General features: G+C 46.3%; 1 protein-coding gene across 4 annotated transcripts in view; it reads right to left on the bottom strand.

The window, feature by feature from the left end:
• The window catches only part of b4galnt3b (beta-1,4-N-acetyl-galactosaminyl transferase 3b), a 316,987-nt gene that overhangs the window by 81,743 nt on the left and 209,479 nt on the right, over window positions 1–25,765 (bottom strand). For all 4 annotated transcript variants that reach the window (XM_072484698.1, XM_072484699.1, XM_072484701.1 and 1 more), the window contains exons 4-6: window positions 19,991–20,086; window positions 16,096–16,186; window positions 2,707–2,807 (exon numbers count right to left, since the gene is read on the bottom strand). In XM_072484698.1, coding sequence (XP_072340799.1) covers window positions 2,707–2,807; window positions 16,096–16,186; window positions 19,991–20,086 — 288 coding nt within the window. The remainder of the gene's footprint in view (window positions 1–2,706; window positions 2,808–16,095; window positions 16,187–19,990; window positions 20,087–25,765) is intronic.

Raw genomic sequence — 25,765 nt, 5'->3', positions numbered from 1 at the left:
TCAGTGGGGTGGTGAAAAAGTAAATAAGAAAGGCAAATAGAGAGCATGAAAAGAGAATGGCTGCTAACATAAGTTGGAACTTCAAAGTTTTCTAAAGGCACATCAATCGTAACAGGGTGGTAAAAGGAGTAGGATCAATTAGGGGCCAGAAGGTGGATTTACACATGACTAAAGTATTAAATGAATACTTCGCATCTGTCTTGACCAAGGACGAAAATGTTACCAAGGATGAAAATGTTACCAAAACTATGGTGAAAGAGAATTAATTCAGACACTGGAGGGGTTAAAATTGATAAGAAGAGGTTATTGAATAGGCTGTCTGTACTTAAAGTAGACAAAGCACTGGGACCAGGTGAGATGTATCGATACTGAGGGAAATGAGAGTGAAAATTGCAGATGTACTGACAGTGCCATAGGACTGGAGAACTGCAAATGTTACACCCTTGTTCAAAAAAGGGTGTAAGGATAAGCCCAGCATCTACAGGCCAGTCAGGTAACATTGGTGAGCCGGTGGGAGGGGGAACTATAATTTTTCCACTGGCTGTGAATACGTTGGATGCTGCCCAAGGTTGCACCCCTCTGATCAGATCTTCTGTGCTCTTCCACCCGCTATGGCTGACTCATATGGCCTAGCACGTTAGCACAGTGATTAGCACTGTTGCTTCACAGCGCCAGGGTTCCCGGTTCAATACCCACTTGGGTCACTGTCTGTGCAGAGTCTGCACATTCTCCCCGTGTCTGTGTGGGTTTCCTCCGGGTGCTCCGGTTTCCTCCCACAAGTCCCGAAAGACGTGCTGTTCGGTGAATTGCACATTCTGAATTCCTCCTGGCGACTAGGGGCTTTTCACAGTAACTTCATTGCAGTGTTAATGTAAGCCTACTTGTGAAACTAATAAAGATTATGGGCGCAATTCTCCCATCGGGAGACTAAGTCCTGACGCTGGAATGTTTCACTCCGGTGTCGGAGGCCGCTCCCAGCCCGCTGTTCTCCCACCCCCGGGGGGCTAGGAGCGGCGTCATGTCATTTACACGCGCCGGGCCTTGGCGGCGCATAAAAGCGGTGCCGCGTAAATGACGTAACCGGCGCCAACCCACGCATGCGCGGTTGCCGTCCTCCCCGAGGCCACCCCGCACGAAGATGTCAGCTGGATCTCTCCTTCAGAGAGGCCGGCCCGCCGATCGGTGGGCACCAATCACTGGCCAGATCCCTTTTGAGGCCGCCCCGGTACAGGAACCCCCCCTCCCCCCACCGCAGGCCTTCCCCCCGCAGCGTTCCTGCGCTGTTCCCGCCGGCAGCGACCAGTTGTGGATGGCTCCAGCGGGAAGCCGGCGTGTTGGGCAGGCCGCTCAGCCCACCCAGGCCGGAGAATCGCCCCTCACCCGTTACAAACGGCGAGCGGCGATTCTCCCAGCGGCCAGCCGTGATTCTCGCCCCGCCGGTTTGGGGGGGTGGGGAAAGAGAATCACGTGCGCGTGGCGGGGCTGCGTGGTAGGACTCGCGCGGCGCCCCGGAGGTTCTCCCACCCTGTGTGGGGGGGGAATTTCACCCTATATTACTGAGTTTGATATCTCTAGTCTCTTATTGCCCATCAATGAAGTAACAGAAAAGATCACAAAAGAGAATCCAGTGGATGTTGCCAACATGGATTTTAAGAAAGCATCTTACAAAGTATCAAACAAAATAATTAACAAAATTGGGACTTATGGAATAGGAGTGTCAGTGTCGACTTGAAGGAAAAGTTTGTTGAAGGACAAAAAACAGCAAGTCATGCCAAATGGTTGTTTTTCAGGTTAGACGATGGAGGTCAGCAGTGATCCCCAAGGAAATGACTCGGGTATCGAATATAGAGTAAAATTTCAAAATGTGCTGATGATGCAAAACTTGGGAGATCTAGCAAACAGGAGGATGATATCAATTGACTGCAAGAGGACATTGACAGACTGGCAGAAGGGAAGTGGTAGATTAAAGTTAATATGTATGAGGGGATGCATTTTGGACAAAGGGATAGGGAAGCGCAACAAAGAATAAATGTCACAGTCCTAAAGGTTATTAAGGACAGGGAGAGACCTTTGAAGGTAGTAGGACATATTGGGAGGGATTAGCAAAGCTTATGGGAACTTCATAAATAGAGGTATTGAATACAAAAGCAGGAAAGGCATGCTGTACTTTTATAAAATATTAGGCTGGGGTGGGTTTCCCTTGGAGCAAAGGAGGTTGAAGAGGGATCTGATCAAGGGTGTACACGACTGTGGCAGATGTAAATCAGGTAGGCAAAGAAAAGCAGTGCTCGTTAGCTGATGGTTCAAGCATTAGGGGACACAGTTTTGGGCAAGAGATGCAGGGGGGGGAATGTGAGGAAGAACATTTCACCCAGAGAGCGGGAACGACCTTGAATTGGGTACCTATGAGAGTGTGGAAACAGACGCAATCAATGATTTCAAAAGAAAATCGGATAATCGCTTGAGAGAAAGACTGCAGGGATAACAGTGGTGGACAGGGACTAATCACTCTACAGAGAGCCAGCATGGACTTGATGGGTTGGAAGCGCAGTGTGTGGATTCCGGATACCAGTTTTACCAACACATCACTAGTGTTAGCCATTAAGGCACCAGCAAATCTAAAATTAGACAGCTCAATTTCATTTTGTGCCTAGGGTAAACAAATCTTCTCTAATCAAGGCCTTGGAGCATATATTGATATTATACCTTTCCAACTCTAGCCAGAAGTGTGACATTTGAAGGGTTGTCATTCGTACTCAGCCAGAACTCAGAATTATCATCGGAGGCCACAGCAAACTGAAATTCACCTGAAACATAGCATCATAATTAATTAGTTTTCTGGAAACACCTACTGACCCTGAGACCTTTCCCCTTCTCTCTTGAACTTATACTAAGTGTGAAAACATGGGTGCAATCAACTCCTGGTGCACAAATCATTGAAGGTGGCAGGAAAGGTTGAGAGAGCAGTTAAATGAGCATACAGCATCCTAACCTTCATTAGTAAGGGCACAGAGTACAAAAGCAAGGAGGTTATATTAAACCTGTATAAAACACTGCTTCAGCCTCAACTGGAGTACTGCATCCAGTTCTAGGCACCAGATTTTAGGAAGGATGTGAAGGCATTAGAGAAGGTGCAGAAAATATTCTGGAAAATGGTTCCTGCGATCAAGGACTTCAGTTACCTAAATACATTTGGAGAAGGTGAAACTGTGCTCCTTGGTGAAGAGAAAGTTAGTGGAGACTTGATAGAGGTGTTCAAAATCATGAGGGAATTTGGGCAGAGTAATAGGAAAAAACTTGTTCCTATTGGTGGAAGGATTAAGAGCCAGAAGGCCACAGAATTAATGCAGTCGGCAAAAGTAGTAATGACAACATGAGGAAAAGCTTTTGTATGCAGCAAGTGGTTAGGATTTGGAATGCACTGTCTGAAGGTGTGGTGGAGGAAAGATCAATCAAAGCATTCAAAAGGAAATTTGATTATCTGAAAAGGAAAAATGCGCAGCAGCACGGAGCAAGAGAGGAGTGTCACTCTCTTAGAGAACTCACAAGGACACAACAAATCAAATGGCTTTCTCCTGTCCTTTAACTATTCTATGATTCTCTGGCATCTTCCGAAGTGTTAGCTCTCCATGTATAAACATTTCTGTGGAGCCTTCACAGGGTCAGGAAGACCTCAGGTGCAAAACGCACATGTACCTCTTCCAAGGTTGGGGTCCCCATGTGGGGGCCACAGGAATATTGTTTCCTCCTGTGCATTATTTCCATGAGCTAGTGTGGGTTTTGGAAGTTCTTGTAAAAAAACACCACCTTGGAGAATTGATGATGTTGGGGAAGCCTGCTGAGGAGTCAACAATGTTCTGAAAGGCAGGTGTGAAATGATTCCAAATCTTCAAATATCACTATTAAATGCTTATCTTATAATGTAGATGTGCTTTTAATGCAATGTTTCATCTATCTTAGGGCTCTGACCGGAAAAGGGTCACCGAAGCCAGTCGTGGTTGCTGCATCGGGGCGTTTTCTTCAGACCCCGTGGAGCCGTCCATGCTGGGGTCCTTGGCTATCAGCCAAGATGGCGGCGTCCATGGATCGCACACGGTCAAGGGCGGACAAAGTGGCCGCGCCCATGGATCACACGTGTCTGGAGGGTCACAAGATGGTGGCGCCCATCCTCCCCGCATGGAGTCCGAGACCCAAAATGGCGGTGCCCATTGGCCGCACATGGATCGTTTGGGGGGGGGGGGGGTTGAGTCTGCTGTCCCCGTTCTCCCCCGGAGATTGCGGCGACCCCCCGGGACTGGCACACCGCCAAATAGTGCCCCTTCTTGCCGCAACTTTTACAGATGGCCGAGCGGGCCGGGCAGCGCTGCCGGGGGTGTTTCGACTGCCCGCAAAAATAGCAGTGGGGCCCCCCCGGGTGGTCTGATGCTCTGGCCGCGCAGGCTTGCAGGAGGATGGGGTGTGCCGGGGAGTCGGTCGCAGCAGGGGTCCACGAAGTCCAAGGGGCTGCCGCGCGGTCAGGGCCGTATGTGCGGGCATTTTGTGAGGCCACATCGAGGGAGGCTGCAAGGGCCCGTGCCTCCGTGAGCCCTAGTGAGTCTCTCTCCAGCAGTCACTGGCGGATTTGGGATGAGGTCATACCTGCCACAAAAGCATCCCTGATTAGGAGCTCCGTATGTTCGTTTGCGCTCACCGATGGGCAGTTGCAGTTCCTCCCCAGTATTAGCAGCACGCTGTAGAACTCGTCCAGCGATTCTCCGGGGATATACCCTCTCATCGCGAGTTGGTGGCGTGCGTAGACTTGGTTTACGGGCCGAATGTAGACTCCTTTCAGCGTGGTGAGCACAGTCAGGAAATCCTCCGCGTCTTCGATGAGTGTGTAGATCTCCGGGCTCACCCTGGAATGCAGGACCTGCATTTTCTGGTCTTCTGTGATCCGGCCGGGGGCCGTTCGGAGGTATCCCTCGAAGTACGCTAGCCAGTGTTTAAATACGGCCGCTGAGTTGGCTGCATGGGGGCTGATTCGCAGACACTCCGGGGCGATCCGAAGCTCCATAGTCTTTTTAAGTCTGCTTAATAAATTGTAGCACAATGAATTACTCACGAGACGAGAAGAGATGAAGTCAATCGAAGGCTTTATTAAGCAGACTTGTTCCCCAGCAGCTCAGTTACAGAATGCGGCTGCTGGGAGAACCCGGGTTCTTATACTCCGCCTTACTGGGTGGAGCCAGCAGGCGGCAGATCCAATCAGGACCCAGTGCCTGTCTACCAATAGCCTCTAGGCATCACGGGTACCGTACTACCCCTAATACATACCACCACACAACTGCAATTAGTTTCTTCCTCTTGCTGGGGGGATGTATGCTCTCACTCCCGAGGACATAGCTGGCATTGGAACTCATTGCATGGTAAAGCATAGACATTCTATAATTGTGTGGTAAAGCACTTTGGAGCACTGCTGTACAGTGCCAGTGTATTTAATCTTTTTCAAGAATTGATTGGTTCTAAGATGCAAAGCTCGTAAGGACCAATGTTGGGTTTATTACTGAAGGGTCACTTTAGCTCAGTTGGCATCAGTGTTGGCTCAGTGTTCATATCCTACTAGAGCCTTGAGCAAGTAATCTGGGCAGTACTGAGGGAGTGCTGCATTGGTGGAGTATCAGCTTTTGGAAAAGATGTTAAACAAAGGACTATCTGGTCAGTATTAATTTGCTGCTTGTGGAACCATACTAGCACAAATTGCATTAATATAAAGAAAATTAATGCCCATGAAAAGTACCGGTAATCTGTCGGTTTGTGTTCACATCAGGCAGAGAGGGATTTACATACCTTGCCTCGGCACAGATATCCGACCAATGTGGGGGTGGGTGGGTAAAGGGTGGGGGGTGGGGGGGGGGTTGTCGGCCTGTGTCTGTGGGCATCAATCAGAGCCTGACATCAGCATGGCTGATAGCCTCACCAGCAGGCATTGCAGAGCAACATTGGACTCTGATTGGTTGAGCCCCTTTTAGAGCGGGTAAACAACTGGTCAGAACGGTTTCTCGACCCAGGCTGATGGCAAGTCAGCCAGCCAGCAACAGCAAGACGAGGCGCCCGATTAAAGCCGCAAGCCAGCCAGCCAGCAACAGTGAGACGCGGCGCCAGGTTAAAGCCACAAGCCAGCCAGCCAGCAGCCCGAGGGGAGCAGGTGGAGGGTGACTAGACCAAACCAAGGCTGAGTAGGGCAGGGCATGCCAGCCAGCAAGGCCAGGCATGAGGCACCAAGCAAAAGCCATGAGCCAAGGTGAGCCAGCCGGTCAGTAGCCGTCAAGCAACGAGGGGGCGACTCAACCCAGCCAAGACTGAGGGTAGGCCAGCCAGTAACAGCGAGGGGAGAGGTTCTGAATCAAGCCGGACCAGCCCGGGGAGACGACGAGTGTGGCAGGAGGCTGCCTTGAAGAGCCCAGGTTAGTGAGATTGTGAGAATGGGAGAAGAGTGTAAGGTTGGGGGGGGGGGGGGGGGGGGAGACTGTGAGCGGCTTGGGGTTGGAGGGGAAAGAGTGTGAGTTGTGTGACAGAACCAGGGGAGGAGTGTGTGTAAGGGGGGGTTCACCAGGGTTGCAGACTTGCAGGGGGCGAGGGGGGAATTGGCACAAGAACAGTACAGCTGGTGTTGCTTGAAATCCAGAGGCACAGCTTCATAGTTAAAAGATGAATCCAATTTTTGCAGAGCTTGAATTATCATGGGATTGTCGGTGCAAAAGCTTGTTCTTTCAGAAAATTCAATAAAATCAAGATCAGTTCCTTTAGCAATATGAAGCGACATTATCTCTGGCTGTCAAAAATGCAGAAAATTGAAGGTGAGGCAAGAAGATGAGGCTGGGCGAAAAGACTTTGTTATTTTACTTTAAAAGTTTGAAGTATTGAATAGTGCACAAATTGCACATTCATCCTCATCCACCAAAACGGTGGGTGAATTTTAGCCTGACTTAGACTTGCACATTTACAGATATCACGTAGCCTGAAAAAGTTGAAGAAGAAGTGGACTCTGAAATGGCAATGGAACTGCAAGATATTGCTGATTCTTCTATTGAAGTGAGGGAAGAAATCTACCCTGAAGACATTGCTTTATGGCCAGAATCTGTTCCACCTGGTTTGTTGGAATATTTGGTACTAAATAAACCAGAAAACATAGGTAACATGGAAAATTTGAGGTTGGAGGTCAAAAGCAGGTTAGGAGTCTTAATGAGTCCTATTTTCTGAGGATGAAGAGAAATAGGATGACGGAAATTAGAAATTGGTTGATGTTTTTCCAGAAACCTCTAAGACAGTCTATTGTTATGTTTGCAAATTATACCCTGACCCTAGTAAAGGGAAATAAGCATTTGTCAATGGGTATTCTAACTGGAGAAATGGTGTAAGAGATATTGGTGATCATGAAACTTCCAAAGCTTATATTAAAGTTGTGTATGTATTCGTTCAAAGATGTAAATTATCTGGGAGAATTGTTTCTGCGTTATCGGCTCAGTTTGCAAAGGAGCGTTCTTATTGGAGGAAAGTACTAAAACTGCTATTTTCTTTGGGACTACCTCTAAGAGGACATGATGAGTCATCATTGTCAACTCAAAGAGACATTTTTTTAGCCTGCCTTGAATATCTCAATGGATTTGATGAGCTTCTCAAAGTGCATTTGAAAAGTTATCAATATTGTGGCTCAGGGAAGACCAACTTTTTAACGCACAGAACCTACGATGACTTGATCACTATAATGGCAAAGGGGCTCAGAAACCATTTCACTAATGAAGTAAAAGGTGCCAAATACTATTCCATGAAGTTGATTCAACACCAGATGTGAGTCATGTGGACCAATTAACATTAATTTTAAGATATGTGACCCGCGATGGTGAAGCTGTAAAGCGATTTCTCCGTTTTGCCCAGCTACAATCTCACGCTTCTGAGTGCATGGAGAAAACAGTTTTGGAAATCATCGCAAACTTAGGTTTGGATCAAAGATTGTCATGGGAAGAGCTTCGATACTCCAGGTAGAGTAACCGCCGCAAATATGGCACGAAAATATTCAGGCCTACAAACAAGACTGAACAATGCAAGCCCGTGTGCATTATTCATCCCGTGTTCCAGTCACACTCTGAACTTAATCTGCAACTCAGCAGCTGAATCATGCGAGACATTTTCTTGACTTTGTTCAAAATGTGTATGCCTTTTTTCCAAGTTTCCCCGTTTTGGTGCAATCACGCTTGGCGCAGGTAAATGGAAAACATTTGATGGTCAAAAGAATTAGCGACACCAGGTAGTTCGCTCATGCGGATTCTGCTTTGGCTTTGAAAATAAACTTTGCAGATATAAAAGAAACTTCATCTGACATAGCCGCATCAAATTCAAAAAAAAAACTGTGAAAGCTGAAGCAAACTCCTTAGCAGAGAAGTTTCAAAAGTACGATATTGCTGTTTTTACTCTTTTGTGGAACTGTTTACTTCAAATAATTAATGTCGTCAGAAAATTGCTGGAAAATGTTGATTCTTTATTGAATACTGCACAACTGTTTGCCTTAGTTAAAAGTTGTGTCGCGGAAATTTGAAATGACTTTTGCTCAGTGGAAGCAGGGGCACTGCCATTAACAAAAAAAATACAGATCCTTCTGATGATGAGAGGTGTGCAAGATGCAGAAAGTTATTTTTCAATGAAAGAGATAATTAATTCACTTTAAAAGAGAAAGAGAAGATCATTGTTGAGACTATCAATGTTATTTGTGACACAATAATGTGCAATTGCGGAGAAGTGAACCACTGAAGAAAACTGTTGGTTTACTTTGTGTGCTTTTCCACAGTTTGGATGAGAATGCTAAAAGCCACTGCAGTAAGAAATTAAGTACATTCTACCGGAAGGACATAGACACAAATCTTTTTGATGATGAATTGAAACAATTCATTCATTGCATCAATAATGATATGCTTCAAGATCACCCGTTCATTTGTACAGACTTATATGTGATGGATGTGAAAACCATTCTGAAAATATTTTTAACAATACCGGTCACAAATGCTACAGGTGAACCTTCTTGTTCTGTATTGAGAGGAGTTAAAAATTATTTGCAAAGGGCAATGAGTCAGGAACATTTGACAAGTTTAGCACTGTGCTGCAGTGATGTCATTGGCTGATTTATCCATCTCATTGCTCATCAGCAGGTTCCATGTTTACTCACCTCAAGACACACACAACACAGTATTGACCATCTTTACCGTCATTCTGGCAAAAGGTAAGCCTGGGTTTCAATTCAGTAATTATTCATACAGGCGCATTTTTACAAATTAAAAAGCAGTGATCAATTTGTGTATTTTTGTGGCTTGTGCCTTTGAGTTCTGTGGGATGAGGGTGGGTGGGGTCAGGAGGGGCGTGACATCATGGGGGGGGGGGGGGTCCCAGAAATGAAGGTGAGCATGGGGTCCCATCTGACATCAGGACATGATACAACAAAATGTTTGTTCTCTCTTCCTTTCAAACTTCAACACATACTGCAACTTTTGTCATAGTGACAACAGGATTTCTATTCTCCCATGTTAAGAAAGGAAAAGGCTTTAATATTTTATCCAAATGGCAGCACCAAACACTCCAGCAAGAGGAATAGTATCAATCAACACAAGGATGAGCATCAGTCAAATGCTTTGCCTCCGAAAACACATTAACTTCACAGTCACCTATAATCATCTCTCGAGTAGAAACAATATATAGTGAACTACTGTAGACTCCGAATCACCAACAAACAGACCAAGACTACTCAAAATCATTTAACAATACTGCTATCAGGGAGAGGAGTGATTTCACATCAATCAAGAATTAGTTTGCTCAGAATGGTAAACTGACTGCCTCCTTATATATTTCGGCGAAGGGAAGGGGGGAGAGGAGCAGAGCATTAGTAATTGGGGACTCTATAGTCAGGGGCACAGATAGGAGATTTTGTGGGAGTCGATTTTGGCGTGAGAACAGCTGGTGAGTCAGTTTCAGCGGGAGCATTGCGGAAGGAGGTTGCTGGGAGGTAAGTCAACCTTTAAAAGCACTTGTCTTTGCAGGGGCAGGCCAGTCGATTTCGGCGTGAGAACAGCTGGTGAGTCAGTTTCAGCGGGAGCATTGCGGAAGGAGGTTGCTGGGAGGTAAGTCAACCTTTAAAAGCACTTGTCTTTGCAGGGGCAGGCCAGTCGATTTCGGCGGGAGAACAGCTGGTGAGTCAGTTTCAGCGGGAGCATTGCGGAAGGAGGTTGCTGGGAGGTAAGTCAACCTTTAAAAGCACTTGTCTTTGCAGGGGCAGGCCAGTCGATTTCGGCGGGAGAACAGCTGGTGAGTCAGTTTCAGCGGGAGCATTGCGGAAGGAGGTTGCTGGGAGGTAAGTCAACCTTTAAAAGCACTTGTCTTTGCAGGGGCAGGCCAGTCGATTTCGGCGGGAGAACAGCTGGTGAGTCAGTTTCAGCGGGAGCATTGCGGAAGGAGGTTGCTGGGAGGTAAGTCAACCTTTAAAAGCACTTGTCTTTGCAGGGGCAGGCCAGTCGATTTCGGCGGGAGAACAGCTGGTGAGTCAGTTTCAGCGGGAGCATTGCGGAAGGAGGTTGCTGGGAGGTAAGTCAACCTTTAAAAGCACTTGTCTTTGCAGGGGCAGGCCAGTCGATTTCGGCGGGAGTGGAGCTGGCTGGTTAGTCAATTTCAGCAGGAGCTGAGAATTTTTCTTTTTTTTTTAATTAGTTTTTTAGGCGGGAACAGGAAGTCGACCCGCGGACGTCTGGGAAGACCCTCACCAATAAATTCTGGTGGAGAGGAAACCCGAGACACTACACGTGTAGTGTCTCCCACCCACCCTCCTCCTCTAACCTAATAATCAAACCCATTGGTCTGAGGTAAGTACCATATTTTATTATATTATTATTTTTTATAAAAATTTAATTTTATTAAAAGCCAGATCTTGGTAGAAAGTTAGAGGAATGGCAGGGAAGGGAGTGCAATGTTCCTCCTGCAGGATGTTTGAGGTGAGGGATGCAGTTAGTGTCCCTGCTGATTTTACCTGCAGGAAGTGCTGCCATCTCCAGCTCCTCCAAGACCGAGTTAGGGAACTGGAGCTGGAGTTGGAAGAACTTCGGATCATTCGGGAGGCAGAGGGGGTCATAGATAGCAGCTTCAGGGAATTAGTTACACCAAAGATTGGAGATAGGTGGGTAACTGTAAGAGGGACTGGGAAAAAGCAGTCAGTGCAGGGATCCCCTGCGGTCATTCCCCTGAGAAACAAGTATACCGCTTTGGATACTTGTGGGGGGGGACGACTTACCAGGGGTAAGCCATGGGGTACGGGCCTCTGGCACGGAGTCTGTCCCTGTTGCTCAGAAGGGAAGGGGGGAGAGGAGCAGAGCATTAGTAATTGGGGACTCTATAGTCAGGGGCACAGATAGGAGATTTTGTGGGAGCGTGAGAGACTCACGTTTGGTATGTTGCCTCCCAGGTGCAAGGGTACGTGATGTCTCGGATCGTGTTTTCCGGGTCCTTAGGGGGGAGGGGGAGCAGCCCCAAGTCGTGGTCCACATTGGCACTAACGACATAGGTAGGAAAGGGGACAAGGATGTCAGGCAGGCTTTCAGGGAGCTAGGATGGAAGCTCAGAACTAGAACAAACAGAGTTGTTATCTCTGGGTTGTTGCCCGTGCCACGTGATAGTGAGATGAGGAATAGGGAGAGAGAGCATTTAAACACGTGGCTACAGGGATGGTGCAGGCGGGAGGGATTCAGATTTTTGGATAACTGGGGCTCTTTCTGGGGAAGGTGGGACCTCTACAGACAGGATGGTCTACATCTGAACCTGAGGCGCACAAATATCCTGGGGGGGAGATTTGTTAGTGCTCTTTGGGGGGGTTTAAACTAATGCAGCAGGGGCATGGGAACCTGGATTGTAGTTTTAGGGTAAGGGAGAATGAGAGTATAGAGGTCAGGAGCACAGATTTGACATCGCAGGAGGGGGCGAGTGTTCAGGTAGGTGGTTTGAAGTGTGTCTACTTCAATGCCAGGAGTATACGAAATAAGGTAGGGGAACTGGCAGCATGGGTTGGTACCTGGGACTTCGATGTTGTGGCCATTTCGGAGACATGGATAGAGCAGGGACAGGAATGGATGTTGCAGGTTCCGGGGTTTAGGTGTTTTAGTAAGCTCAGAGAAGGAGGCAAAAGAGGGGGAGGTGTGGCGCTGCTAGTCAAGAGCAGTATTACGGTGGCGGAGAGGATGCTAGATGGGGACTCTTCTTCCGAGGTAGTATGGGCTGAAGTTAGAAACAGGAAAGGAGAGGTCACCCTGTTGGGAGTTTTTTATAGGCCTCCTAATAGTTCTAGGAATGTAGAGGAAAGGATGGCGAAGATGATTCTGGATATGAGCGAAAGTAACAGGGTAGTTATTATGGGAGACTTTAACTTTCCAAATATTGACTGGAAAAGATATAGTTCGAGTACAATAGATGGGTCGTTTTTTGTACAGTGTGTGCAGGAGGGTTTCCTGAAACAATATGTTGACAGGCCAACAAGAGGCGAGGCCACGTTGGATTTGGTTTTGGGTAATGAACCAGGCCAGGTGTTGGATTTGGAGGTAGGAGAGCACTTTGGGGACAGTGACCACAATTCGGTGACGTTTACGTTAATGATGGAAAGGGATAAGTATACACCGCAGGGCAAGAGTTATAGCTGGGGGAAGGGCAATTATGATGCCATTAGACGTGACTTGGGGGGGATAAGGTGGAGAAGTAGGCTGCAAGTGTTGCGCACACTGGATAAGTGGGGCTTGTTCAAGGATCAGCTACTGCGTGTTCTTGATAAGTATGTACCGGTCAGACAGGGAGGAAGGCGTCGAGTGAGGGAACCGTGGTTTACCAAGGAAGTGGAATCTCTTGTTAAGAGGAAGAAGGAGGCCTATGTGAAGATGAAGTGTGAAGTTTCGGTTGGGGCGATGGATAGTTACAAGGTAGCGAGGAAGGATCTAAAGAGAGAGCTAAGACGAGCAAGGAGGGGACATGAGAAGTATTTGGCAGGAAGGATCAAGGAAAACCCAAAAGCTTTCTATAGGTATGTCAGGAATAAGCGAATGACTAGGGAAAGAGTAGGACCAGTCAAGGACAGGGATGGGAAATTGTGTGTGGAGTCTGAAGAGATAGGCGAGATACTAAATGAATATTTTTCGTCAGTATTCACTCAGGAAAAAGATAATGTTGTGGAGGAGAATGCTGAGCCCCAGGCTAATAGAATAGATGGCATTGAGGTACGTAGGGAAGAGGTGTTGGCAATTTTGGACAGGCTGAAAATAGATAAGTCCCCGGGATCTGATGGGATTTATCCTAGGATTCTCTGGGAGGCGAGGGAAGAGATTGCTGGACCTTTGGTTTTGATTTTTATGTCATCATTGGCTACAGGAATAGTGCCAGAGGACTGGAGGACAGCAAATGTGGTCCCTTTGTTCAAAAAGGGGAGCAGAGACAACCCCGGCAAATATAGACCGGTGAGCCTCACGTCTGTAGTGGGTAAAGTCTTGGAGGGGATTATAAGAGACAAGATTTATAATCATCTAGATAGGAATAATATGATCAGGGATAGTCAGCATGGCTTTGTGAAGGGTAGGTCATGCCTCACAAACCTTATTGAGTTCTTTGAGAAGGTGACTGAACAGGTAGACGAGGGTAGAGCAGTTGATGTGGTGTATATGGATTTCAGCAAAGCGTTTGATAAGGTTCCCCACGGTAGGCTATTGCAAAAAATACGGAGGCTGGGGATTGAGGGTGATTTAGAGATGTGGATCAGAAATTGGCTAGCTGAAAGAAGACAGAGGGTGGTGGTTGATGGGAAATGTTCAGAATGGAGTTCAGTCACAAGTGGAGTACCACAAGGATCTGTTCTGGGGCCGTTGCTGTTTGTCATTTTTATCAATGACCTAGAGGAAGGCGCAGAAGGGTGGGTGAGTAAATTTGCAGACGATACTAAAGTCGGTGGTGTTGTCGATAGTGTGGAAGGATGTAGCAGGTTACAGAGGGATATAGATAAGCTGCAGAGCTGGGCTGAGAGGTGGCAAATGGAGTTTAATGTAGAGAAGTGTGAGGTGATTCACTTTGGAAGGAATAACAGGAATGCGGAATATTTGGCTAATGGTAAAGTTCTTGAAAGTGTGGATGAGCAGAGGGATCTAGGTGTCCATGTACATAGATCCCTGAAAGTTGCCACCCAGGTTGATAGGGTTGTGAAGAAGGCCTATGGAGTGTTGGCCTTTATTGGTAGAGGGATTGAGTTCCGGAGTCGGGAGGTCATGTTGCAGCTGTACAGAACTCTGGTACGGCCGCATTTGGAGTATTGCGTACAGTTCTGGTCACCGCATTATAGGAAGGACGTGGAGGCTTTGGAGCGGGTGCAGAGGAGATTTATCAGGATGTTGCCTGGTATGGAGGGAAAATCTTATGAGGAAAGGCTGATGGACTTGAGGTTGTTTTCGTTGGAGAGAAGAAGGTTAAGAGGAGACTTAATAGAGGCATACAAAATGATCAGGGGGTTTGATAGGGTGGACAGTGAGAGCCTTCTCCCGCGGATGGATATGGCTGGCACGAGGGGACATAACTTTAAACTGAGGGGTAATAGATATAGGACAGAGGTCAGAGGTAGGTTCTTTACGCAAAGAGTAGTGAGGCCGTGGAATGCCCTACCTGCTACAGTAGTGAACTCGCCAACATTGAGGGCATTTAAAAGTTTATTGGATAAACATATGGATGATAATGGCATAGTGTAGGTTAGATGGCTTTTGTTTCGGTGCAACATCGTGGGCCGAAGGGCCTGTACTGCGCTGTATTGTTCTATGTTCTATATGGCACTTTGATCATTGTGGGATTGTTTATTTTTTATGTACCATGGGGACAGTAGACTCTTTTCTTTAGTCTGTTAGCAATTTAGTTAAATGATGGAATAAAAGGTGCACTTTTTAATATCTCAGTATCTATCAAACACTGAATTACTTTTCTTTTGAAGTGTGGTGGCTATTTTTATATAGACAAATACACCAGTGACTCTTTGCCAGTAATGTCTCTGAAAGAGCTGTTTGTTTAAGAGACAACCGTGTAAACTAAAGTAGCTACAAAGGTTACAATGAAGAGAGGCCCGAACAAAATATTGTCAGCATACCACTAACCGATAATTAGCTGAAAATTATTTTAATGCTAATAGAAATTTTGACCCAGACTGTCATTTGAGTCCAGTTCAGACTGATTTACAATATGAATGAAACTCTGTATCTTCCCAATCATAAAAAGATCGCTAAAAGGTATTCAATTTAATACATTAAACCATTTAAAAGGATTATATTCCTAATGCATTAGTGAACATTTTTTTATTTCAGTTGAGGATACAAAGGGTAAAGAATTGTACAATTTTATTAAAGGACAGTCATGTGCTCAGTCTACTGCGAGTCACTTATATTAGACCCATTTTCATCCCTAAAAATGCTTAATTTTCCTATTCTGTACCCTCCTTTGCCCATGAAATTAAAAACATCAATTTTCTTCTCTCTATTCTTATTATTCACCTTAATGTATCTTGATCTATCTAAGAGGGGAGGAGTTTGGCTGTCACCTTCTCCACAGCCCACCTCACGAAGCGGGTATATTTGCTGAAATATAATTCAAGTCCAGCCTGGCAGCATTCTCTCTATATGCCTCCCCTTTCACCCACCACCTTTTCAAGACTGCTTTGCTTCCGAGCAATGCTTGTCCTAAAGGTCAGAAGATTTCAATACCTACAGGTGAAGAGCCAAGCCCCTTGTTCTGCTGTGATACTCAGAACAGAACTCCAAATTACAGCAATCAGATAATCACAACAGTGTGTTTTGTCTGCATTACTGATGTGCCATTAAAAAGCAACATGCAGATTAATGGAAGCCCACATTTGACTCCCATGCACTCTTTCATTTAAAAACAATTCACTTTCTGCACATTACAACTGGAAAAGCTGTTCATGTATAATGTTCATGTAAACAAACAACACTGACTCCACAAAATGAGATTGTTATTATGATGGTAGCGGTGAGAACTAACAAAACAAAATAGAAACAGACTTACTATCTGCATAGGGATGGATATATCCGAATATTCTGAGCCCATAGTTAGTCCATCTTGGGGCCACCGCCAACTTCTTGACCACAGTTCGTGCCTGGAAAAGTTTTATTGATATCAAAAAAGTAGCAACCAAGTAATATTTAGCTTATCTTAATTTCTCCCATATACGACTTTACAAGGTTACTGCTGTTTTGACATTGATAAAAATGGAATATCAATCAGGTAGAGTGGTCCTGTGTGAGTGTGAGTGCTGCTAGCATGGTATTTGTTAAATAACAGATAGATTTGCAGCGCGCAGAATAGCTTGACATTCTGGATTAGCCAAAATTACAGTACCCACATGACTTTGTCACTTCAATCGATTCTGATTTCATTCCATCACCTTGACCACCAGAAATTGAAGCAAGTAAGCAATTGCAATGGAAGGAAAAAAAGTTACTCGGACTTCCAGAAAATTAATTCTTTCCTCGCCACTCCACCCAAACAGCCACGGAGAGGTTCTGATGTGCAGCATGTGAACCTTTCTTGTTTCCGTCCCATTCCCCCAGCCTGGTACGTTACTTCTGTACTCTTTGTCACTGAGGAAGAGGGTAGGCCACTCAATCAGTGCTGTGGTAGTAGACTCAATTAAGACTTTCAGAAGAAAATTGGATCATTACCTGCAGCGAATAAAATTGCAGGGCCACAGAGAAGAAATGGGGAAGAAGGACTAGGGAAGAGATCTGGCATGGACAGAATGGGGCAAACGGCCACCTTCTCCGCTGTATCTATTTTATCATCCTATGAAATGAAATGTTCCCGTCACTGTATAAACTGAATTCAGATGTCAGAACCCTCCCAACCCCACCACACACATAATAAAAGATAATAAAAAATCTCTGTGCCAGTCAGACCTGTAGAGGTACACACTTTGGAATTGCTTAGAACAAGTTAGATACAAGACTTTGGAAAGTTACATACTTTCAGACCATTCTTTGAATGAGCAAATAATCTTTTCTTATTAGACCGGAATTCTCCAGCCACTATATTCTCAGTTCCCACCAGCAGCGCATCCCTGTGTCTGCGGGTTTCCCGGAGGCTTGGGGTAGCTTCAATGGGAAAATCCCATTGACAAGCGGCGGGAACCAAAAACCATGCTGCTGGGGACAGGAGAATCCAGTCCGTTTTCTTATTGAAAGGTCATACTACTACAGGCAGTTCTTACAGCTAGATGGTGAAGTGTTGAGCAGCAAGCCTATTGTTTATGTGACATAAAATCCTTCCTCGACTCAACAGTTCAGAGGATATGTTGTATTGTACTATATTCATAGATTTCATAGAATTTACAGCGCTGAAGGAGGCCATTCGGCCCATCGAGTCTGCACCGGCTCTTTGAAAGAGCACCCTACCCAAGCCCACACCTCCACCCTATCCCCATAACTCAGTAACCCCACCCAACACTAAGGGCAATTTTGGACACTAAGGGCAATTTATCATGGCCAATCCACCTAACCTGCACATCTTTGGACTGTGGGAAGAAACCGGAGCACGCGGAGGAAACCCACGCAGACACGGGGAGGATGTGCAGACTCCGCACAGACAGTGACCCAAGCCGGAATTGAACCTGGGACCCTGGAGCTGTGAAGCAATTGTGCAATCCACAATGCTACCGTGCTGCCCACGGTATTATGCATGTAGTGTTCATTGTTGAAACACTCAAGGTATTATACATACACGTTTATATACTGCAAAACATCAAAATGGAACCTAGATTTACATAGAAACATAGAAGATAGGAGCAGGAGGCCATTTGGCCCTTCGAGCCTGCTCCGCCATTCATTACGATCATGGCTGATCATCCAACTCAACAGCCTAATCCCGTCTTCTCCCCATGTCCTTCGATCCCCTTCACCCCAAGTAGTATATCCAACTGTTTCTTGAAAACAAACACTATTTTGTCCTCAACTACTTCCTGTGGTAACGAGTTCCACACTCATCACTTTCTGGGTGAAGAAGTTTCTCCTCTTCTCTGTCCTAAATGGTCTATTCTGTATCCTCAGACAGTGACTCCTGGTTCTGGACACACCCACCATCGGGAACATCCTTCATGCATCTGCCCTGTCTAGTCCGGTTAGAATTTTATAGGTTTCTATGATATCCCCATTATTCTTCTGAACTTCAAAACTGCACGCAATATTCCATGTGTGGCCTCACCAAGGCCCTGCATAATTGCAGCAAGACATCCCTGCACTCGAATCCTCTAGCAATGAAGGTCAACATACCATTTGCCCTCTTTACTGCCTGCTGTACTGCCTGCTGTACTGCATGCTTACCTTCAGTGACTGGTGTACGAGGACACCCAGGTCTCGTTGCACATTCCCCTCTCCTAATTTATGGCCCTTCAGACAATAGTCTGCCTTCTTCTTTTTGCTACAAAGTGGCTAACCTCGCATTTATCCAAATTATACTGCATCTGCCATTCATTTGCCCACACACTCAACTTGTCCAAATCATGCTGATGCATCTCTGCATCCTCCTCACAGCTCACCCTCCACCCAACTTGGTGTCATCTGTAAATTAAGGGATATTACATTTTGCACCCTCATCTAAATCAGTAATATACATCTGGGGTCCTAGCACCGATCATTGCAATACCCCACTAGTCACTGCCTATCAATTTGGAAAAGACCCGTTAATTCCAACTGTTTGTCTGCCAACCTATTTTCTATCCACCTCAATACACTATCTCTAATCCCATGCGTTTTATCTCTCATGCGGGACTTCGTAAGAAGCCTGCCGAAAATCCAAATAAACTACATTCACTGTCTCCCTAACTCTACTCATTACATTCTCAAAGAATTCCACTAAATTTGTCAAGCATGATTTCCCTTCATAAATCCATGCTGACTCTGTCCCATCCTGCCACTCTATTCCCTTCATAAATCCATGCTGACTCGGTCCCATCCTGCCACTGTATTCCCTTCATAAATCCATGCGGACTCTGTCCCATCCTGCCACTGTATTCCCTTCATAAATCCATGCGGACTCTGTCCCATCCTGCCACTGTATTCTAAGTGTTCTGCTGTAAGATCTTTGATAATGGATTCTAGCATTTTCCCCACTACCAATGTCAGGCTTACTGCTCTATAATTCCCTGTTTTCTCTTTACCTCTCTTTTTAAATGATGGAGTTGCATTAGCTACCCTCCAATCTGCAGGAACTGTTCCAGAGTCTATAGAATCCTGGGAGATGACCACAAGTGCATTGAATATTTCTATGTCAGGATGGTGAGTGACTTGAAGGCAGTGATATTCCAATACACCTGCTGCCTCTGTTCTTAGCGGCAAGGGGTGCAGGCTTGGGAGGGGTTGTTGAAGGAGCTTTGGCAAATTGCTGCAGTGCATTTTCTATATATGGGACACAACAGCCAGGTTGTGCCAGTGGTGAAGGGAATGAATGGTCCAGATTTTGCAGTACCATCTGTGACAAACGTGGAGGTGTTCGCTGTGATTGAAAGTCAGAGCATCACCGCCGTATACTTTGGTGTAAGTTTAGTGATCGGAGGACTTGTTATATTTTAATAAGCGATCCAACGCCATTGTTAGTCGCTGGTGAAATTCCAAAATGAAAACAGTCGGCAAGCAACTTGATGCAACTTTTTGCATATCATTTAAAATATTTAAATATGCTTTTCACCAACATTAAATCTTAACTCGCATTGGTATAAATGCACACAGTCCTGCGTGGAGTCACCAGGAAAACCTGGACCCAAGCACTTACTAGCATCAATATAAAGTCTAAAAAAGAAATTGCAGCAAACAATGATTAACTTGAAAAGATTCCAACAATTCCAGCTAACTGCAAATTTAATGATTGATCCCAACATTTTCATATCAGCTTAACTACAATAGATACTCACATGTGGAAAGAGAGGGAAGTGAATATTTTTCCTGAGCTGATCAACAGAGCCACCACACCAGTCTTCAAATATATGCAAATTTGCTTGACCCATGAACTGTACGAGGGATAAATTAAATGCATTGATTAGTGCACAGTACAGTGTTCATGCTTTTACAATCTTATTAACTTTATCTAACTAGAGGAGTATCTCTAGCTACGGCATTCTATTTCCTCTGCTTAACTTCCATACAGCGCTGAAGGAGTGCTGTATTGTCAGAGGGACTAGTTTTGAGATGAGATGACATACCTGTTCATGGAGATGTAAAAGAACGAGTACAGAATTCTCTCAATGCCCTCGTTAATATTCATCGCTCAACCAACCCTTTATCTTAGTGCCTTATGTAACATCAATGCCTAAATCTTGAAAGTAATTATCAACAAAATGCTTTTGGAGAGTGTGAGATTGTAAAAGATTATATATAAATAGAAGTTTTTTTTTCAAAAGAAATACATTTGTTTGCTTCCCTAGTTGAACATTATAGACACTGTGTAAATACAGGCTGGTTCATTCTTTCCTTCAAATTCACTATGATCAAAGAGACAGAGGACGCGCTTCATGGCACCAACGAAAGCCACTGTGATGCTAAGACAGTTGAATATTGGACAGGATCTAACATGAGCTTTGTCAGGAGATGGAAAGCAACAGCTTTTAAAGAGCAAGTTGGAAATGGGACAGAAAGTAAGGATAGGGAGGCGGAAGAGATATTGGCGGTTTTTACAGAGACAGTGTTCCATTGGAACCTTTAAAAAGCGATCGGACATATACTCAAAAAGAATTAATTTGCAGGGTTCTGGAGAAAAAGCTGGGGTGTGGGTCTAAATTGTACATGGTTTTAAATGAGCTGGCACAGGCACGACTGGCCGAATGGTTTCCTACTGTGCTGTAACATTTAATGATTCTATTCTTTTTTAATATAAATTTAGACTACCCAATTCATTTTTTCCAATTAGGGGGCAATTTAGTGTGACCATTCCACCTACCCTGCGCTTTTTATTTTGGTTTGTGGGGGTGAGACCCATGCAGACACGAGGAGAATGTGCAAACTCCACACGGACAGTGACTTGGGGCCGGGAACGAACCCGGGTCCTTGGCGCCGTGAGGCAGCAGTGTTAATCACTGCACCACCGCGCCGCCCTTAATAATTATATCCGAATACTGGAGTGCTCCACAAATCCTCAAAACAATGACACTGATTGCACTGGAACGCACCCATTTCGCTGATGGGTCGGCTGGGGCCAAAGGGCACCTTGGGGATTGCCCTGTTGGGGGGGGGGGGGGCGACCCATACGTCCTGTGGCACTAAGTTCATATTGGGAAGTTAGAGGTTTGCCCAGCTGCATGGCTGCCTCGTAAGCCATGGCAATGGTGCTCTGTGCCCATTCACTCCGATCCCACAGCCCACCTCCTGGGGCCCCGGTCAGCGGCACAATTGTCAGCACACTATGGCGATATTGGACACGTTCCATAACACCTCCTCTTTCCCTCAGCAGCCACAGCGCCTGTTTCACGATTTGTAAAAGCATAGGTGAACCTCGCCGTCAGGATTTCACCCCAGTGGAGGCGGAGAATCGCAGTGGTCCCAGAGAATACCGGATCATGCCTGCTAATGGAATGCCAACAGCGTTTACTGCACGTGCGTTCTTGAACACATTGACACCGCCGCTGTTGAGGCGATGGAGAATTGCGTTTTGGGGTGAAACTGGCGCCTGCCATGATTTCAACGTCAAAACCTATTCTTCGCCCAACCGCGTTTCCCAATCCCGGCGGAGAATCCTGCCCCAAATGTTTATTATTGAGCAGAATCAATGATTATTGTTCTCAGCTAATGCTTCCAAAACTGACAAATTGCTTCCTTATGTTAACATTTTCCTTGCAATGGATCTGGACAAATGTTTAAAATTAAAAAGCTGTCATTGTTGTGTAACTTTATGATGTTGAAATGCATTTTGTGGAAATTGGCTATTTTGAAAATACAATCATATTTAGGCCTTCCCACGCTGTTGACAAACGGCAGTGTCTACTTGGAAAGGTTTGACTGTAAATACCTTTCTAGGATTTTTAGAGAAACCCCCACGCAGGAGAAATGCTTTCATATGCTCAGATGCTTATGAATCAAGATGTTTGAATATTCACCAATAAATGTGACCCCCTTAATTTAAGTACCCTAGCACAACTCTTCAATTCATGCCCATTTTTATTTCATCTTCATATTGGTGCTGCCCCTCAGCCCGAACAGACAAGGTTACAGACCAAGTGCTGGAAAATGGGATTGGAATAAATGAAGCTTGGTGGCTGGCACAGACATGGGGCGGGATTCTCCGCCGCCCCCGCCGTGTCCCGAATTCTCTGCCACCAGAGATTCGGCGGGGGCGGGAATCGCGCCGCGCCGGTCAGCGGGCCCACCCCCGGCGATTCTCCGGCCCGCGATGGGCCGAAGTCCCGCTGCTGTCAACCCTCTCCCGCCGGCGTGGATTAAACCACCTACCTTACCGGCGGGAGCAGGGGGCGCAGGCGGGCTCCGGGGTCCTGGGGGTGGCGCCGGGCGATCTGGCCCCAGGGGGTGCCCCCACTGTGGCCTGGCCCGCGATCAAGGCCCACCGATCCGCAGGCGGGCCTGTGCCGTGGGGGCACTCTTTTTCTTCCCCCTTCACCATGGTCTTCACCATGGTGGAGACGGAAGAGACACCCGCCGCTGACGTCCCCGCGCATGCGTGGACTTATGCAGGCCGGCGAAGTACTTTCGGCCCTGTCTGGCATGGCGTCAAAGGCCTTCCACGCCAGCCGGTGAAGCGGAAACCACTCCGCCGCGGGCCTAGCCCGTCAAGGTGAGGGCTTGGCCCCTAAAGGTGCGGAAGTCTCCGCATCTTTGGAGCGGCCCGACACCGGAGTGGTTCCCGCCACGCCATCACGCCATGACCCCCCGCCCCGCTGGTTAGGGGAGAATCCCGCCCCTGATGGGCCAAAAACTATGGGATGGATTCTCCGCCGGCGGGATCCTGTATTTCGCCGGCAGCGCACTCACACCAGCGGATTTCCCGAAAGGGGCCCAGCGGCACGGAGAATCCCACCCTATGACTATGCACAGGGGCAGTATGGCTTGCTACAGGTCACCACTCCCTTTTTCTGTTTTAAGTCCAGCCAGTAGGAGGCATATGAGGGCAGACATCCAGTGCTTTTGACAGCCAAAGCCACTGAACTGAAATGTAATTTGCTGTTTGAAATACTTTCAGATGCTGCAATTAGGTATGCTGCTGTAAATTTTGATTTTTGTTTCAACTTTTCTCATCTGATCTTCACCCACGCCCCCTCCCTACCCCCTCCCAACAAGATGTCTTGCTTTCATCTGGAATCTCTTTACATCACTATAGTGGGGTTTAGGTTAACCTCAAGAGAGAAGCACACAATGTTGGAAATACCTAGCAGGTCCAGTAGCATCTCTGGAGAGAGAAACAGCGTTAATGTTTCAGGTCAATATTCAGTTTTGATGAAAGGTTGTTGACCTGAAACATTAACTCTGTTTCTTTCGCACAACAGATGCTGTCAGACAGACCTGTGAATATTTCCAGCACTTTCTGTTTATCTTTCAAATTGCCAACATACACAGTGTTTTGCTCTTTTGGAAGGTTCCCATTAAGGCGGCATGGTGGCGCAGTGGTTAGCACTGCTGTCTCACGGCACTGAGGACCCGGGTTCGTCCCTGGCTGCGGGTCACTGTGCGTGTGGAGTTCGCACATTCTCCCCGTGTTGCGTGGGTCTCACGCCCACAACCCAAAGATGTGCAGGGCAGGTGGATTGGCCACGCAAAATTGCCCGCTTAACTGGAAAAAAAAGAATTGGGTAGTCTAAATTTATTAAAAAAAGGTTCCCACTCAACAAGAGTGGTAAATGCCACCTCCACCCGAAAGTAACTGTTTTGCTGCATGCCAATGAACCCAAATCACAAAATAATCTGTATTTTACCTAGAATTTGGAAACACTACTGATTGTTTTTGGCTGTATAGGCCAGGTTCCAGTACACTGAAATGCATAAGCAGGCTTCCAGTTTTGCCACAAATGCTGATTTAATGATTGCAGCAACAGTAGAATGGATTAAGTGAAAAACTGGGTCTACAATCTTGCTGCTCGAAGAAAGAAGCTGAATTTGGTAATTATGGTCGTCAGTCACCAGCTCAAAAATGGCTAAGAAATACGAAGATCAGGTAATTTCTTTATGCTCAGTTGCGTTGGTGCTGGTTATCCTTCACATCTAGGACAGCTTCGCAATGACACCTGGTACAGAATCTTGTGCTCTTGTTGTACAAGCCCGGAGGCGGGAAGAGCACGTACTTAGATGGTAGTGTGCCCAAACCCTACCGGTTTCTCAACTCCACCCGATTTTAATTCTGGGCAGGAAGACCCATAGTCGACCATCCCATCCTGCTGCCAATTGAGGCCCTCAAGTCAATTAAGGACCATCCTGTCTCATCCTGCCGCTGCTGGTATTAACCTAGTGTTGGCTGGCCTGTCACCATGCATGGCAGCTGCTGCGGTAGATTGTCTCCTCCAAGTGAGGGCAGTCTCTTGATCAAAAACACCTTGGTGACTGACTGAGGGATTGGATATCAGGAAGAGAGGGATCCACTGAGATCCATCCGCATGCTTTGATTCTGAGCCCCCTGCACCCTTCCTCCTGCAAAACCCTAGCCCCTCCGCCTCCTCCTCCCCCCCCCCCCATTTCACTTACCTTTGATCTGGGACTCTGGGGAGTGATCTTCTGGCAGCAGCCACAGCCTCCTCCGTGGCGCTGCTGAATGCAAGAGCTGCCAGCCTTTCATTGGCCAGCAGCTCTCACTAGGCGAGACACCCCTGGAGTTTTGATTCCAGGGAACGGCTCACTGCTGGCGGCCTGATTGACGGTCCTTCCAGAAAAGAGGTCTCTTCCGGCAGGCAAGATCCCCGACGCATCAACAAGATTCTGCCCATCCAGAACACATCAACGCCACAGCTTAATTATATGTTCACAGTAAAAGAGCTTAGATGCTCTATGTGCTCCCATTGGGCTGCCTGCACAAGTGAGGGCAAAATCGCCTCCCTTTCTCTGTTATTCCTCTCCCAGAAGTGAGGGAGAGGTAGGGATAGAATGAGTGATAGAGGATTTGGAAAATTTCCACTGAAAACAAAATAAAATGCTTTGAGCAATCTGACATTTTACAAGAATGACAGCTTAGTAATAAAACATGATTTCTTTCTATTCTTCAATTAGAACGGAGCTCAAAATAACTCCAGCCACACTATCCCAGTGCTTATAAGTCGGTCAGTTTTATGTGCCTATTTTCCAGCAAACCCGAGTTGACCTCACAGTTTCCATTCACTAACATGTTTTATTACAGAGCCTCAGCTGCCAGGCCCGATCATGAATTGCTTCTTTATTTTTGCAATATTCCACACACATTATTACATCATTGCACTTGCACTCTTTGCAAGAAACCCTACACCAATGGGCTGTTGTAAAAAAAAACTGATGGACCCCTGCCGAATTCTCAGATTTTCTGCTGGTTATTTTTCAGAGGCTGTTTACAATCAGCGCAAAGTCTTCCAAAAGAGTAACTGAGAACTCCTCCTGCAAACAAATCATAAAGGCGTACAACCGGAAAAAAGTAACAAAAATCAACATTTGCCTTCAATGACTAACAGATTCTCCTCCCCTTTCCAATTTTAGTTGAAATGCATATTGAGAAGCACAGTGAAATCTGA

Source organism: Scyliorhinus torazame, chromosome 19 (assembly GCF_047496885.1).
Source record: "Scyliorhinus torazame isolate Kashiwa2021f chromosome 19, sScyTor2.1, whole genome shotgun sequence".
NCBI lineage: Eukaryota > Metazoa > Chordata > Chondrichthyes > Carcharhiniformes > Scyliorhinidae > Scyliorhinus > Scyliorhinus torazame.
This window is presented reverse-complemented; position numbering and strand designations above follow the sequence as displayed.